The 17,915-nt window shown below is 40.0% G+C and overlaps 1 protein-coding gene across 4 annotated transcripts in view; it reads left to right on the top strand.

The window, feature by feature from the left end:
- NFX1 (nuclear transcription factor, X-box binding 1) overlaps positions 1–15,172 on the top strand; it is a 75,566-nt gene extending 60,394 nt beyond the window's left edge. Inside the window, exons 17-24 of one of the 4 annotated variants that reach the window (XM_038552601.1) lie at positions 673–746; positions 1,944–2,045; positions 2,773–2,814; positions 10,304–10,402; positions 10,985–11,051; positions 12,233–12,378; positions 13,313–13,417; positions 14,600–15,172. In XM_038552601.1, coding sequence (XP_038408529.1) covers positions 673–746; positions 1,944–2,045; positions 2,773–2,814; positions 10,304–10,402; positions 10,985–11,051; positions 12,233–12,378; positions 13,313–13,417; positions 14,600–14,672 — 708 coding nt within the window. In that variant the 3' untranslated portion in view covers positions 14,673–15,172. Of the gene's footprint in view, positions 1–672; positions 747–1,943; positions 2,046–2,772; positions 2,815–10,303; positions 10,403–10,984; positions 11,089–12,232; positions 12,379–13,312; positions 13,418–14,599 lie in introns of those variants that run through there. The other 3 variants (XM_038552602.1, XM_038552603.1, XM_038552604.1) reach the window with 3 other exon arrangements.
- The last annotated feature ends 2,743 nt before the right edge of the window (positions 15,173–17,915 follow it).

The raw sequence follows: 17,915 nt of genomic DNA on the forward strand, positions 1-17,915 counted from the left end.
AGTTCAGAAGGTACCCCCCAGTGCCACCTGACCACAGTCACTGCCTCTCTCCCTTAGAGTAAATTCTCAAGAGAGACTCTGGCCACTCCATTTATTCAACAAATTTTAAGTGTTTTGTGCAATATGTTTTGCTAGGTCCTGGGGCCATACCAGTGAACAGGAGACACACATGTCCCTTCAGTTAGTGGGACACATACTGACTGCCTACTCAGATAATGAATTATGACTGTGGTGAATGAGAAGTTATACCTTATAGAGGGTGCTTTGAGAGTTTGTGTGTAGGGAGACTTAGCCTGGTCTGAGGGATCTAAGCAAGGCCTCCCTGAAGAGATGAAAGCAAATGAAAGAGGCGGACTTGGTTAGATTAGACTTTGGATGGTCTTGGCCCAGGCTCAGTGGTAAAGCTTCATTCTAAGCCTGCCCCTTCAGGTAGAGTTAAGGATAGGAGTAGTTCCCAGAAAGGGTCATTGTAGAGTGAACAGTTCCTCCTAGCATGTCAACTACCACATTGTTGTTTTGTGTATATGGTTAGCTTCCCCCATCCTGAAGGGTAGCCACTCAATGTCTGTATCCTCTGCCATGGTTTGATTTGGGAGAGGCTTTAAAAGTGAAACCTGCCTATTTGCATGGTTTCCATGCTGTAAAAGTTGGTCCATGTTAATCTTATTTCAGATAGAGCTGCAGTGTGAATGTGGACGAAGAAAGGAGATGATGATTTGCTCTGAAGCATCCAGTACTTATCAAAGGTTAGTGCTACTTCATTGTTAACAGTGGTGGGTCTCAGTATACAGAGGGGACACCTGTTTACTGTCAAATCCTTGCAATTTTTGTCAACTTTGGAAGGTTTTTTCCTTTTTTTACAAAGAGCTTGTGTGTAAGCCAGTGGGAGTGGGGAAGAAAGAGAAAGAATCTTAAACAGACTCCCCAATGAGTGCAGAGCCTGATGGGCCCTGAGATCACGACCTGAGCTGAAACCAAGAGTCAGATGCTTAACCAACTGAGCCACCCAGGCACACCTGGAAAGTTGTTTTAAATAAATTTTCCAAATAAATAAATAAATAAATAAATAAATAAATAAATAAATAAATAAATAAATAAATAAATAAATAATTACATCACATCACATCACATCACATCACATCACATCACCACATCACATCACCACATCACATCACATCACATCACATCACATCACATCACCACATCACATCACCACATCACATCACATCACATCACATCACATCACATCACATTTTTTCCTGAATCTAGTTTTTCTGGTTCAAAGAAAAAGTATTGCTTTGTGTCCCTTTCTTTCCCTAACTTTCATTTGTTAAAATAATCTTTTTATTTTTTTTTCCTCTTCCCCTCTCTCCCATCTGGTCTTACTACACCATGAGATCAAAAGGGATGATGTCCTGAAGTTGCATGAACTGCTTTAACGTCCCGTCACTTGGGGTGATCCAGTCAGGACCAAGTCCTGTGCTCTTCCTCTGCAGTAGGGGTTTTTGACTATTCTGTGAATTATCTTTTCAGCCTCCTGAAATCCTGGGGCCAGGTGGTCAGAAAGGGATCTCAGTAAGGAGGCAAAGGTGTTAGGGATGGATGGTTGTGTGTGTCTCTAATCAGACACATGTAATCATATGCAGATATGTGTCATGGAGATAGGAATTTTGGAGTATGAAGACATCAGAGTGGCTTTGACATCAATGGGTTTGAATACTGGATATTCAAGGAGATTGAATAGACTATTCATTGTTTCTGATGGAACTGCTTAGAATCTAATTGAGGAAATATGACATAAATGTGTGGATAGTTCATAATAGATGGGTTTCTGAGGCCACATGAATTGTCCAGTAACTTGAAAGAAGTCTTCTGTGTCCTAATATTAGGACATTTCTGTGAAACTACAGTACCTTTTTTTCCCTTTCTTTTTTATACTTCAGAATAGCTGCTATTTCCATGGCCTCTAAAATAACAGACATGCAGCTTGGAGATTCAGTGGAAATCAGCAAGTTAATTACTAAGAAAGAAATTCACCAAGCCAGGTAATTTTTAAAATGTATGTCTTCTGTTAGAATTAATTTCCAGAGGGCAGGAACCATTCATTTATCTCAATCTCCCACAGTGAAGCCTTGCACACATGGTAGGTGTTTGAACAGACATTTGATGTTATGAGACCATACACAGGACACCTGGATGGCCTAGTGGTTGAGCCTCTGCCTTTGGCTTAGGGCATGATCCTGGAGTCCTAGGATCAAGTCCCTGCATGGAGCCTGCTTCTTCCTCTGCCTATGTCTCTGCCTATGTCTCTGCCTCTGTGTGTGTGTGTGTGTGTGTGTGTGTGTGTGTGTGTGTGTTTCTCATGAATAAATAAATAAAATCTTTAAAAAATAAATAAGAGACCACACTCCAATCCATTGAATCTTGCTCAGGATATAGCTACGACCAGAGGAGACTTTTCTAGGCCTTTCTTAAAATAGCCAGAGGAAGCAGAGACCTAGATATATCCAGCCCAACTCACAGAACAGAGAACCAGCTATGTCAACAGAGGGATGTGGGGCTGTCAGAGAGTCATTGGGAGCATTTTGGAGACACTTTGAGGCCCTTCTGAGGAACCCTAGATTCCTATAACCCAGAAGCTCACCCACCTGTCCTTGAGAGGGACCTCATGCAGCTGTGTTTTAGAGAGTCTGCTCTGTTTCCAGGTTTTATTGCTGGGTAGGAGCTGTGAAATTTGTGCCCTGACTTTATTTTTTTCATTTGTTTCTCAAGGCTGGAGTGTGATGAGGAGTGTTTAGCCTTGGAAAGGAAAAAGTAAGTCGTTTCAACTGCCTTTTATCTACTTGTTCTTGAGTTCTGTGAAATTGGTGGGAGGGAGCAACTGTTTAAGCATTCACTCAGCACCTGCTCTGAATATTTTGCTGCTCTTGGGGAACAAGAGAAATTCGATCATCAGGAATTGAAATGTCTAAAGATAAACCTTAGGTGATTTCAGCATATTTCCAAAACATGAGCTTGCTGGTTTGGGGCATGGTATAAATATCACATGCCAAAAAAAAAAAAATATCACATGCCACAGCATACTTAATCATTGACTGGCAGACTTCCTGATTCCAATGAAGATAAGAAGCTTAAAAATTTTTTAATGAAAAAAATTATGTTGAAGTATATAACATACATATAGAAAGATCAGAAGTGTACAGATCAAGGAGTCATCGCAAAGTAAATACAGTGGTATAATCAGCACCCAGGTTAAAAAATAGAAAATTACCAGAATACTTTTATATACTTCACAAAGATAAAATGTCTGTCCTAACTTCTGACACTTGAGGTTTGTTTTGTCTATTTTGAATTTTATATAAATGATGAAATCTTGTAGTTTGCACTATTTTTATTTGGGTTCTTTCATTACATTTGTGATATTCATTCCTCTTGTTGCACGTAGCAATACTTTGTTCATTTGCATTCATTCATGATATTTTATTGTATTAAGATATTATTTTTTTAAAAAAAGATATTATTTATTTATCTTTCTACCATTAATAGGTATGTATGTGGTTATCAGGATTAGGCTTTCACAAATAATGCTCTGTTAAGAATATCTGAATATTCCCTTTACTGTATATACATACTCATTTCTGTTAGTTACAAACTTAGGAGTCAGATTACCAGTTAATAGGGTATTCATATTGTTCAGCTTTAGTTGATTCTACCTACACAACAGTATCCAAAATGATTGTGCCAGGGATCTCTGGGTGGTGCAGCAGTTTGGCGCCTGCCTTTGGCCCAGGGCGCGATCCTGGAGACCCAGGATCAAATCCCACGTCGGGCTCCCGGTGCATGGAGCCTGCTTCTCCCTCTGCCTGTGTCTCTGCCTCTCTCTCTCTCTGTGTGTGTGACTATCATAAATTAAATAAATAAATAGCAAAAAAACAAAATGATTGTGCCATATTATACTCCCACCAGCAGGGTAATAGCAGTTTCCATTGCTCTACACTTTTATTAGCACTTGAAATTGTTGGTCTTTTTAATTTTAATCTATTGTGATGCCATTGAGCTTTTAGTTCATATTTCCTTGATGACTAGTGAGGTTAAATACCTTTTTATATCTTTATTGGCAATTTGGATATCTCTTTTTGTGAAGTACCTATTCAACTATTTTGGTTATTTTGTAATTGTGTTGTCTTTTTCATATTGATTAGTAGGAGTTCTTTATATAATTTGAATGTGAATCCTGTCTTTTCCTCAGCGACTAGTGCTTTTTATGTCCTTTTTAAGAAGCGTGTCTATCCTGAGATCATGATGATACTCTTTTGTCTAGAAGCTATATCATTTTACTTTCACATTTAAATCTACCATTGATCTGGACTGATTTTTTCTGGTATCCAAAGAAGTCTCAATTTTTTATTTATTTATTTATTTATTTATTTATTTATTTATTTATTTTATTTTTTTAGAAGTCAATTTTAATAAGATACTCTACACACACATTTGCTACTGAAAATTGAAGTAGCACATCAAATAAAAATTTTATTACAGTTCAGTTTTTGAAAACCAGAAAAATCTAGCCTATGCACCCTGCCCTAATTATGCTTTAAACAAACCATCCAAAAATTTTTGTGTATTCCTTCTGTATAAGTTATTTGGCTTCCAATTTTTGATGTTTGGTTTCATCTTCATGACTTTAGGCTTCTCAAAAACATAGGCAACACTCAAAAGCTAGTGCTTCCTAGGTCAAATCAAAAAGTAAAAGTATACTGAAGTCATTCAAATGCAAACTATAGGATTCCTCACAAATTCCTGGTATCAAGATAGAAAAGATACAAGAAAGATCAAAATATCACACAGTTTCTGGACTAATTTTTTTGAGCATGATTTAAACAAAGTTCACAATTCAGTTTTTTTTCCTATGAATATTCATGTGACCAGTACTATTATCAAAATATCATTTTCCCAGTCTCTCTGATGTCATTAGTCTTAAAATCAAGTGTCCATATTATGTGTGGATCTATTTTGGAGCTCCTTTTCTTCCATTATACTAGTATCACACTCTCTTAATTGTACCTTTATAACAGTAAAGGTCTTAGTATCTGATAACGTATCAGGTATGGTTCTTCAAGATTAACTGGACTATTCTAAGGCATTTGCATGTAAACTTTAGAGTTAGCTTATCAATATCTGCCCCAAAACCTACTAAGATTTTTATTGAGTTGGTATTTAATTTACAGATCAACTTTGGGGAGATTTGACATTTTTTATAGTATTAAGTCTCCTAAACGATGAACAGGGTGTATCCCACCATTTATTCTTGTCTTCTTTGATTTCTCTCAGTGATACTTCATAGTTTTCTGTATATGGATTTTGCATATTTTTCAGTAATTTGTTCCTTTGCTATCTGATTTTTTTTACATTTTTAAATGATTTTTCTTGTATCTTTTTTCTTTTTTTCTTTTTCTTCTTTTTTTTTTTTTTTCTCTGCTACCACCTCTCCTTTCCCTTCTTATGTCACTTTTAAAATTTAATTTAAAAAATTAATTTGCGGGATCCCTGGGTGGCGCAGCGGTTTGGCGCCTGCCTTTGGCCCAGGGCGCGATCCTGGAGACCCGGGATCGAATCCCACATCAGGCTCCCGGTGCATGGAGCCTGCTTCTCCCTCTGCCTATGTCTCTGCCTCTCTCTCTCTCTCTGTGTGTGTGACTATCATAAAAAAAATAATAATAATAATAATTTGCTATTGCTTGTTGCTGGTATAGAAACAGAACTAAAAAAAAAAAAAAGAAAAAAAAAAGAAACAGAACTAATGTTTGTTGACCTATATTCATAACCTTGCTAAATTTGGTTATTATTTTGTGTCCTTTTCCGTTAACAGTAGTTTTATTTCTTTATGATTCTTTTTTCTTTTTCTTGCCTTATTTCACTGGCTAGAGCCTCCAATACAGTGTTGAATAGAAGGTAGTGATAATGAATATTCCTGACATCATACAGCCTTAAAATATTTCACCACTACATATGATGTTTTCTGTTAGTTATTTGAAGATACTCTTTACTAGATTAAGGGGCATTTATTCAGTGACTGGCAGAATTCCTAGCTCTAACAGAGTGATTAAAAAGTATAGCCCTCTAAAAATGTTAACACTTAGAGAAATTAAGTGAACTGGTATACAGACAGTCTCCAACTTACAATGATTTGACTTAGAATTTTTCAACTTCTCAATAGTGTAAAAGCAATACACATTTAGTAGAAACTGTACTTCAAATTTTGATATTTTCTCAGGCTAGCAATATGCAGTACAATGTTCTCTTTCTCTCTCTCTCTCTCTCTGGATAAACAAAAAACTTTATTTACAGGAAAAAATATATTCAGAATTCCAAATTATGATGAATTTCTTTTTTTTTTTTTAAATTTATTATTTGACAGAGAGGGAGAGTACAAGTAGGCAGAGCAGCAGGCAGAGGGAGAAGGAGAAGCTCCCTGCTGAGCAGAGAGCCTGATGCAGGGCTCAATCCCAGGACTCTGGGATCATGACCTGAGCCAAAGGCAGACGCTTAACCAACGGAACCTCCCAGGCGCCCCTGTGATGAATATCTAGTAGCAAACATATTTAAATATGTTTATTATCATTATTTAATTTAAAAAAATCTGTCCTACTAAGACTCCTAGAAGAAGACTCTAGAATACAATATACTATCATAAAAGATGATTTAATTTCAATGAGCTACAAGGTGGATGGGAATCTTTTTTTTTTTTTTTTTTTTAAGATTTTATTTATTTATTCATGAAAGACACAGAGGAGAAAGAGGCAGAGACACAGGCAGAGGAAGAAGCAGGCTCCATGCTGGGAGCCTGATGTGGGACTCGATCCCAGGATTCCAGGATCACACCCTGGGTCAAAGGCAGGCGCTAAACCGCTGAGCCACCCAGGGATTCCCAATCTATCTTTTTTTATATAACAAGTTCAAGCAAGGGATAGCTTCCTAATTATTCATTAAAATATCAGTCTGAAGAAGTGATTCACCGATATACAAAATTTATTTTGTATTTTCAACAGGTATGGTGTGTGTGTATATACTTTAAGTACAGTGCTGTCTTATGATACTCGGCAGTGACAGCAAACTGCGGCTCATGGGGGTAAAGAACAATACACTTAACCATTCTGTACCCTTATAGGCATTTTGTTTTTCACTTTCTGTAAAGTGTTCAGTAAATTACATGAGATATTCAACACTTCATTATAAAACAGGCTTTATGAGGCACCTGGGTGGCTCATTTGGTTGTGTCTGACACTTGGTTTCAGCTCAGGTCATTAACTCAGGGTCATGGGATTAAACCTTTTGTCAGACTCCATGCTCAATGGGGAATCTGCTTGAGATTCCCTCTGCCGCTTCCCCACTCTCATATTTGCATACATGCATTCTCTCTCTCTCTCCCCCCCTCCCCCTCTCCCCCACTCTGTCTCTTTCTCTCTCTCAAATAAATAAATAAATAAATATTTTAAAAGAATAAAATAGGCTTTGTTAGACGATTTTGCCTAACTGTAAGCTAAGGGAAGTGTTCTGAGCCCATTTAAAGTAGACTAAGCCGAGCTATGATGTTTGGTAGGCTAGATGTATGAAATGCATTTTTTACTTAGAATATTTTGAATTTATGATGGTTTCATCATTGTAGTATTCTTGTCGCTTTATTTGAAAATTTTTTAAGATAAGTAGCTAAACAGAAACAAATATAGACCACATAGTCCTATTTTATCTTGAAATCTGACTCTCCAATATTGTTAAGAGTACTTCTTTAAGTGGCTAAATGTGTAGAAGGTACATAATAATAGCAGTGCCCAAATTTCCTTCCCTTGGTTTGACCCTTGTGGTAACTCTGTAATAACTGCTGTTCAAAACTCAACCTTTAAAAACTATCAGTCACAGTATTCTCAGCTGCAAAATGTTAACTGAGTCACGATTATTCAGAAATGCTATAGTGAATACACGGGAGGTCTCTAAAGCGTGGAAATGCACCTTTGTGTTGTTGAGAGACCATATTATATAGTAGAGCGAGAGCTCCAGGGTCAGATTTCCTGGATTTGAATCCTGGCTTCACAAGTCACTTAGCTGTGTGATGTTGGGTAAGTCATGTATTCTTTCAAAGTTTTAATTTTCTTAAAGATCTGTGGAAATGGTGACAATATGTACCTCCCACAGTTGTGAGGATTAAATTATTATTTATCCTCAGTAAATTTAGTTATTGATGAGAACTGGCTCTCTGGTTTTTTGTGGGGTTTTTTTAGATTTTATTTATTCATAGAGAGAGAGAGGCAGAGACACAGGCAGAGGGAGAAGCAGGCTCTATGCAGGGATCCCAATGTGGGACTTGCTCCCAGGTCTCCGGGATCACGTCCTAACCTAAAGGCAGACACCCAGTTGCTAAGTCACCCAGGAGTCCCTGGCTCTCTGTTTTTGAAAGCCTTTTGAATTTTTCCATCTTAGACTAATGAACTATGATAGTCTTCACTATATAGAAATTCTTCTTTAAATACCCACTGATCTAATATAAAAAAGAAATGCAAATTTAAAAATAATACAGGGTGGGCAGCCCTGGTGGCTCAGCAGTTTAGTGCTGCCTTCAGCCCAGGGCGTGATCCTGGAGACCCGGGATCGAGTCCCACTACACGTCCCTGCATGGAGCCTGCTTCTCCCTCTGTGTCTCTGCCTCTCTCTCTCTCTCTCTCTCTCTCTGTGTGTCTGTCATGAGTGAATAAATAAAATCTTAAAAAAAAAAAAAATACAGGGTGCCTAACTGGCTCAAACAGTAGAGCTTGCAACTCTTGATCTCAGGGTTGTGAATTCAACCCCCATGTTCAGTGTAGAGACTTTTTTTTTAATTAATCATAAAAAATGCCATCTATTCTATTGCAGAAATTTTAAAATGACAAGTCAAATTCAGCCCACAGATAAGTTTTATTGGTGTTTAAATTTGAATTTATGGCCAACTAATCAAAACACCAAAAAATCTGACTCGAAAATTTGAAAATTAAACTTAAGCTAGACTCTTATGGACATTAAACTTGCAAGAGACTTCTCAGTGTTAACAAAAATTGTACTAAGTGCTAAGCTGAATTTTATCTCTTTACAAAAGAAAGACATAACTGGATGTTGGTGAGATGCCATGAGACTCGTCCACTGCCAGTCAAAACACAAATGGGCAGTTGTGGAAAGCACTCAGACTGTTACTCACAAGTCTGACATCCATACCGTCTCACCCAATAATCCCACACCTGGAAACATTTTCCAGAGAAATAACCTTAAAAGTTTTTTGCCCAGTGATACTGTGTCACTTAAAAGATTCAGAAACTGGGGAACTGTTAAACTAGGGAATGTTTAGGCAAATTATGGGAATATACATAATTAAAAGATTATGCAGCTATTAAAACAGTAAATTTGAAAAACAAATAGTAATATGAGAAATGCCAATCATATGATGATAGGTGAGGAAAGATGCCAAGTTGGATTTTTTTTTGTTTTGTTTGTTTCTTTAAGATTTTCTTTTTAAGAGATCCCTGGGTGGCGCAGCGGTTTGGCGCCTGCCTTTGGCCCAGGGCGCGATCTGGGAGACCCTGGATCAAATCCCACATCGGGCTCCCGGTGCATGGAGCCTGTTTCTCCCTCTGCCTGTGTCTCTGCCTCTCTCTCTCTCTCTCTGTGTGACTATCATAAATAAATAATTAAAAAAAAAAAAAGATTTTCTTTTTAAATAATGTACACCCACTGTGGGTCTCAAACTTATAACCTCAAGATCATGAGTCACATGCTCCACTGAGCCAACTAGGGCCCCAGATGACAAGTTTTATATACACTAATTGCAACTACTTAAAGTGAAAGGAAGAAAAAATCTGAAAGGAGGTATATTAAAAGATAGTGCTTAGGTTATTAATGGAATTCTTCCCTTTATTTTCCAGATTTTCTGTATTTGTCTACTTTATGTATCTGATGTTTAGGTGAAACCTTAGAGACAGCCATCCCCTACTGACCACTCCCAGTGCTCTCATTCCTTGCCCTCCTTCTCTTCACCAGCTAACCCAAGCAGCCAGTGTCAGCCCATGTGATTCACTCAGACCCACATAGATCTGTCTTGTTCATTTTCCTCTAGGAAGATAAAATCATATATTGTCCCAAGTTGTTGTTCTTTCCTTAATAATTGGGTTTACTGAAATGGCATCATTAATGTATTAAGAACTTAGGACATGGTGGGCACTCTATTACTATAAGAAGTTTTCCTCTCTTCCTTTCTTTTTACTTATTTCTCTCTTATTTTCAGGCGGTTAGCAGAGGCATTTCATATTAGTGAGGATTCTGATCCTTTCAATGTACGTTCTTCGGGGTCAAAATTCAGTGACAGTTTAAAAGATGATGCCAGGTATGTAACTTGTCACTTTCTTTCTTAATTGTGGCTTATAAGAGTGTTTGGTCTTTTAAAATATAGTAACTAATATGTACACCTCTGTGATTGAGCCAATTAAAGTTTATTATACCTAAGAGATTATATGATATTTAATAAAAATCCTTTCTTGGTTTCTCACAATTGTTCCCTTGAAGAACTGAGCATGGGGGGCAGGGGAAGGAGGGGTTGGACCCTGTGGTAGAAGTATGGGCCTCACTGAGGCTTGGACTAGCCTGAACTGAAATATCTCTGGGTGCATTCCACTTCTGGCCGTCCACATGGGCCCTTGCTTATGTGGTAACGGCTCTTATTTTCCTCCTGTCTCCTGGCCCTCCAGACAGCTTTCTCCTTCATCCTCAGCTTTCTCATATTAGTTTTCTTATCTTCTCTTCCTTTGTAAATTATAGTCAGTCTTCTGTTATCTGACAATTCCTGACCTCTTCCATTTTTCTGCCTACATTGTTCATTGTCTGCAGGTTACGGGCAGAGAGGTGGGTGGAAGGGATTTTCAGAAGAGCAGGGACAGATGATATTAACTGTGGTGATTTCTCATTTCAGGAAGGATTTAAAGTTTGTCAGTGACATTGAAAAAGAAATGGAAGCCCTTGTGGAGGCCGTGAATAAGGTTGAAGTCAAAACATCCAACTGGACGTGTCTCTAAGGCCAGCTTGATCAAAAAATCAAGTCACAGAAACACCACCAGTATAGAGTAGTGATAGGAAAAAGTTACAACTTCTAGAAAATCCTTATCTTTCCCAGAAGCCCAGCCATTATAACATCCATGGAAGCCTTGTCCTGGTTCAGCAAAGATATCCTCAATCAAATTCAGCACAAATAAAAAAATCTTAGCTCAGTGCCTAAGATTGGATGAAGCAGCTCTGGACATCCGAGGGTATTCAGTAGTTAACAGCTGAGTGACTATGTAGGGTACTTAGGAAGATATGATCTCTGAGGGATTATTGTGTGATAGACTATTGTATGATGGTTCCTTATTACCCCCAAGCAGGGTAGAAGCTGTTGGGTAAAGATAAAAAATTGGGTGACTATAGTTGAAGAATAATGGGATGGACTCCTTCAAGAGAGTGAAGCCCTTGTCCTGAAGGTAGCTAGAAGGGAAAAAGTCTTTAATTTAGCCAGAAGCAGCCCACCCCAAGGTGGCTCCCTCTTTATTCTGTGGGGACCGTGAGTGAGTACAAGGTGCCTGTATTAGTTCCATATCTAATGAAAATGGGTTTCCTTTTCACCATCTCCCTTAGCCCCTGCCCTTTCTCCCTTCCTTCCTTCTGTTCCTACTTCCCAGGATACTAACATGTAGGAGAAAATGGAATCGTTGTTCCTAACTAGGAAACCTGCACAAATGTATTTCTCTGCTAGTTTGTCTGTACCTCTACACTCATTATTTTTAGTATAGAACATATTTTTAGAAGAAATGAGATTGTTTTGTTTTTTTATGTCTTCAATTTATTTAGTAATTTCTTGTGTATATCACTTAACTCCCAAGTTCCTAGCCCCTCAGGAAGAACTGTTATACTGTCCACTTAGTTTCTTTTCACTTACCCTTGATCCCTATCCCTGGCCAGCTGCTCCTGTTGTGGTTCACAGAATAGATGAAGGAAGTGCATTAGCTCTCATCCTCCCAAACCCCTCAGCTTGCATGGCAGCCAGCAAAATACTGTTTGCTGTGGGCCTCTAAAACTCAGCCACTTATGCTGACCCAGCTGTTTTGGTAAAGTGGGAAGGGCCTTTGTAAGTATATTCTGTTTTCAAGATGATTTTATCAATCAGTCATCTTTTCCCTCAATACAGGGAAAGAATAGTAAGAAGAGCCATTGCTTCCCTCCCATGAACAGAGACCACCGCCGGATCATCCACGACCTGGCCCAAGTGTATGGCCTGGAGAGCGTGAGCTATGACAGTGAACCAAAGCGCAATGTTGTCGTCACTGCAATCAGGTGAGTTGATCTTGCCATCACAGGAGGAACTGCTTGTTATGGCAGGTTGGACCTCGGAAACAAGGTCTATCAATATTTGCTTGCCTTACTTTCTCTTCTAGAAGAATAGAAAATCTGCTTCTGGGCTAGCCATTCTGACATGATCAAAAGGTCTGAACCTAGGGCTCCTGGGTGGCTCAGTCAGTTAAGCATCTGCCTTCGGCTAGGATCATGATCCCAGTATGCTGGGATCAAGCCCCACAGCAGGTTCCTTGCTCAGCAGGGACTACTCCCTCTCCCTCTGCTTGCTGCTTCCCCTCCTTGTGTTCTTTCCCTCTCTGTCAAATAAATAAAATCTTTAAAAAAATAAATGAATAGTGATCTGAACCAGAGAGCAAAAAAGCCCATGCCTCAGTCTCTAGGACAGACATGCCTAAAGACATCCAAGGTTCTTGTCTGCCCCAATTCATGAGTGACACTGAAGGTAGTAGCATTTCCTCAGGCACAGGGAATAGACTCTCAGTGCCTGCCCATCACATCAGTTTGTCCCTTTTTTCCTTGTCATCCTGGCAGGATGGAAACAAAAAAATGCTGGACTCTGATTCAAGGTATCCCCTGTAAAAACAGTGTTTGCCATGAGAGGAAACTGAGACTGTAGTGTGAGCCAGGAAGTGGCAAGTAGGATCTAGAATCACTGTCAGAATCTGACAGAGTCGGTAGGTCCTTACCAATAAAGAAAACTCAAGTATAGGAGGGAAAGGAAGCAAGTAACAGGCCCAGACAGATGTGAGTGGAAGAGACGAGGGTTAAATGAAGGTGACCATGCCTGAGAAGGGACAGGTCACATTGGAGTATTCAACAGCAGCACAGTGAAAGTCATGACTGAATTTCCAGCAGTCTGCCTGTCTCCACAAACAATTCTCACTTTTCAGTACTTTGTTTTCTGACTTATCAGGGGAAAGTCCATTTGTCCTCCTACCACGCTGATTGGTGTCCTTGAAAGGGAAATGCAGTCACGGCCTCCACCACCAATTCCTCATCACAGACATCAGACAGACAAGTAAGGATCCTTCAACTACTTTCCAAAGGCCCTATCTATTCAGAGAAGCCCAGGACTCCACCAGCCATTGGTGACTTCTCAGGCCTAGCCTTGGGGTGCTTTGTTCAAATAAATAAGGTTTGACTGGGATGTCAGACATTTGTTCATACCAGAGGGGTCCTAAGTTTAATGTTTATAATGCCCACTTCCCCTCAGGGGAAGAGTCATTGGAAATAACTTCCATGTTGTAGGTGATGACATTGGGAAGTGGATTCAATCTGTCACACCAGAGGACTTAGGAACATCACATGGTTCACAACAGTTATTCTGGAGGTGAAAGTGGGATAGTGGGTCAGGGTTGCAATGAAGGTAGAGATTTTTGTGTTTTGCCCTGTCTACTTCTCTATGGTTTGAATAATTTTTACAACAAAAACATATATTCATGATTTAAAGAGAAAAGAAAACCACATTGGCAAGCAGCAAGTCTCAGACAGGAACAAGAAAGGAACACCATCCCTTGCTCTCTTTTTGAGGCAGCATTGCTGAAAGTTGCTCTGAAACCCAGCAGCGTCCCTAATGCTGTTCTGGCCTTCATCACAGAAGCCCTACCAGGACCTCTTATCCAAAACCTCTAGGAGGGTGGGAAAGAGCTGCTTACAGGGTTACCAAGATGGCTATAGCAATCAGTGTTCTGTAGGACCAGCCAGGACAGCTAGGTGTTGACTATTGAGCATAACCTTGGCAAGGATTAGTGTAGTTGCTCAGGACCAGCCCTGCTTCGCTCCTGGAGAGCAGGTGGCCTGCATTCTAGTCAGCCTAGCTACATATATCCACATGGGCAGTGGTTTGGGAAATGTAAAGGTATTCCACGCATTATTCCATAGCCATGCCCAATACCATCTTGACATAACCATGTGGGATCTTTGGCCTGTTTAAGCCACGCTCTTTTCTTTCCCCCTTCGTTTGTTTTATTTTTTTATAAAACCTTATTGTGGAAAACTTTTAAAGTAGAGACAGTAGTGTTAATATAGTGAACCCCTATGTGCACATCACCAAATTTCAGCAGTTCGAAGCCCATGTGGGCCCACTGTCTTATCAAAGCTTTTTTGCAAATGGTAAATCAGCTGATCCTTAACTTTCTGAAGACCTCAGACTATTTCCCCCCAACAAGAAAAGATTGATCATTCTTTGTTTGCTTTTCAGGAGTCCTGTGAGCAGTAATTTACAGAAAATAGCCAAGGAACCAGTAATTGACTACTTTGATGTCCAGGACTGAGAAGATCAAGATGCACTTAGATAAAAGAATGATTAGGTGTGATGGGACTCGTTTGCCAGCAGATAAATCATGCTTGTTCCTAACTCTCTGGTGGACTCACACACAGCCTCAGATACTATCTTGTACTGATACATCCAAAGCATGAGTGTATCAGAAATCCTTCATCCGCTATTCCGTCTGTATAAAGTGTTTCAGTATGGCCAGATCTCTAATTAGACGGTCACTAGTGATTCAGTCATGTATTTGCAGAGGCTCTGCCATCACTGCGATTGCTTAGAGGGCTGGGGGAACATTGGGTTTGATTTGGACAAAACAGAATTTTAGCCTGAAAGTGGCACTTAGTCATAGCCTCAGTTGTCCCAGTTACCCATCCTCCTCTTAAAAATGCCTGCAACATCAGCTGCACCTCCTTTTTGAATTAATCCAAACTGATCACAATCTTTGGAAAGACACAAGTGAACTTCTCAGTCCAAAATACGAAACGTTGAATTGGTACCATATCTGGAATCACATGTGTTGTGTTAAACTTAGCTATCTTTTCTGAGTCTTTTGCCAAAAACTCTCATAGGTCTATCTGGCTAAACTTTTCTTAGGAGTTCTTAATGCCATCAGTTCTCGACCTAGGAAAGGAGGGAGAGTGCTTTACAGAATTCCATTTTCTAGAGTCTTGGGGCATGGCTCATGTGACCTCACTGAGCCTGGCTGGTGACAGTTTAACTATAAAAACCATGGTAGTAGAATACCATAGAGCAGGTTCCTCCTCCTACCAGGTTTGCACTATGGCCTCTGTATTAACTAATGTAGCCCTAACTCTCCCTCTGATTGAGAAAAATCTCAAGTGGAATTTACCTTTCCTGTGTTGCTTTCTCTCAGGCCTGCAGCATCTGTATTAGCTCTCCTTGTCTCTGAGCTCTGGACTTCTGTTTAAATATTCACAAAAGTATGTGGACAGTGCAGGGCTTATTCCAGCACCCTCTGGAGGCATTCTTGAGTCTCCGTTAAGGCAGGCACATTGACTGTTAACATTAGTTTGACCCTCTCTGCCTTGACACTCCTCCAGCTTAGAGGCTGGACTTCCAATAACTTCTTTGTCCAGAGCAAGCCCAAGCCCCAGAGCAACACAAGATTTCAGAAGTGATGTCACAAAACCGCCATTTTTCAGAGAAAGAGTAGGGTCACCCTTTGGTCCTAACCCAGGCAATCTACCTCGAGAGGCAGCAGGTACAGGAAGGAGCAAGAAGAAGCAACTGGAGGGAGGAGACAAAACTACAAAACTGCCTCTATCTGGACCCATTTAGTACAGGGTCAGTGGCCCCAAACACAACAGGAAGCCCACGAGCATGTTAGAAGCAGTGGTTCAGTGGATGAACTGCCCATGGAGAACATCTCAGAATTCAGGAGGCAGGAGACCTGATTTTAGATGCCAGTTCTGCCACATAACTTGCCACTTGGTCAAATGGAGAAATCACCTGCCTTACCAGGGTTGTGAGGATTAAATAAACAAGATACAGGGAGGTACCTGATCTATTGTGGGTGCTGTTACATACTTGAGGGGCACCTGACTGGCTCAGTTGGTAGAGCATCTGACTTGATCTCAGGATCATGAGTTCAAGCCCCACGTTGGGTATAGAGTTTACTTTAAAAAAAAAAAAAAAAGAGAGGCCCCTGGGTAGCTTTAGCTCAGTCAGTTAAGCATCTGACTCTTGATTTTGGGTCAGATCCTGATCTCAGTGTTGGGAGATCAAGCCCCTCATTGGGCTCCACATTGGGCATGGAGATTGCTCAAGATTTTTTTCCTCTGCCCCTCGCCCCACTTCTCTCACTCCCCCTTACCCTCTCCCTCTCTTAAGAAAAAAAAAAAAAAAGATACTTGGTATCTGGAAAACATATAAGCGTCTTCATATTAGCCAAGTAAAGTTACAGAATGCTAAACAGATTTCTTCTGGTGAATGCTTATGTGCCTACCCCATGCAGCCTTGTGCTAAGGCTGTAGTCTGTTCTTTCAGTTAGTAATCCAGCAGAGAACACATACTTGAATGAATTTTTTTTTTTTTTTTTTTTTTTTTTTTTTTTTAGATTTTATTTCTTTGAGAGAGAACACATGCAGGGGGAATAGCAGAAGGAGAGAGAGCAGCAAGCTCCCTGCTGAGCAGGGAACCCGATGCGGGCCTCCATCCCAGGATTCTTGGATGGTGACCTAAGCCAAAAGCAGACACTTAACTGAGCCACCCAGGTGCCCCACCTGAGCAAATATTTATAATGAAATTGGTTGATCTGGCACAAATAGGTCATTAGTCTGTCATTAAAAGCTAAGTAGAACTATAAGAGGAATTTCCTGTGGTATTGTAGGAATGGGTTAATTTTCATGGTTGGGAGAAGGGAAACAGGAAGAAACATTTGGGCTGAGTCCTAAGATGGTAGACTCCCGTTAGGGGAAGGAGAGAGTCTTGCCAAGAAAAGGTAAACCATATAAGACAAGCCCAGGAATATGGTTTGTGGTGGGGTTGAGGAAAGATTAGTTGTCCAGAATGGGCAGACAAGTAGAAGAACAAGTGGTGAGGCTGAGAGGTGGAAAAGAAGAAGTCAGCTGTGGAGAGCCATAAGGGAGCCACTGGAGGGTCCTAAGCAAAGTAAGGCATGGTTGGGGTTTTGATGCAGAGTGGGAATTACCAGCAAATGTTTTCTGTAAAATCCAGATAGGAAATATTTTAAGGCTTTGTGAATCTTAGTTTCTGTTGCAGCTACCCAATTCTGCCATTGTTATGTCAAAGTGGCCGCAGATAATACATAAGCAAATGAGCATGACTCTGTCCTAGGATCACCTTATTTTATAGACCTTGAAATCAAAATCTAACACAGTTTACATGTCACAAAATATTGTCATTTTTTTCCAGCTATTTAAAAATGTAAAAACCATTCTTAGCTCATGGGTTATACAAAAACAGGCAGCAGGCTGGATTTGGTTAAGGACCTTAGTTTGCCCACCCTGTTCTAGAGCAGTGTCTTAGGCAGAGTGTGAAGAAGGGATTGGAAGATTAACTTTGAGGCAAGCAGCCCAGCCAAGAGCTGTAGGAATGATTGAAGTGAGAAGATAAGGATGATGGAGATTGGTGCTGCAAAGGGAAGAGATTCGGGAGATCGGATAGGCTACTCAGCCTCAGCAGGGAGCTAACACCCCTTGGATCACTGAAGGGACCCCAGAGCCCCTCAGCAAGGGGAAACTGCTTCTCATGGGATTGGTGG

Source organism: Canis lupus, chromosome 11 (assembly GCF_011100685.1).
Source record: "Canis lupus familiaris isolate Mischka breed German Shepherd chromosome 11, alternate assembly UU_Cfam_GSD_1.0, whole genome shotgun sequence".
Lineage (NCBI taxonomy): Eukaryota > Metazoa > Chordata > Mammalia > Carnivora > Canidae > Canis > Canis lupus.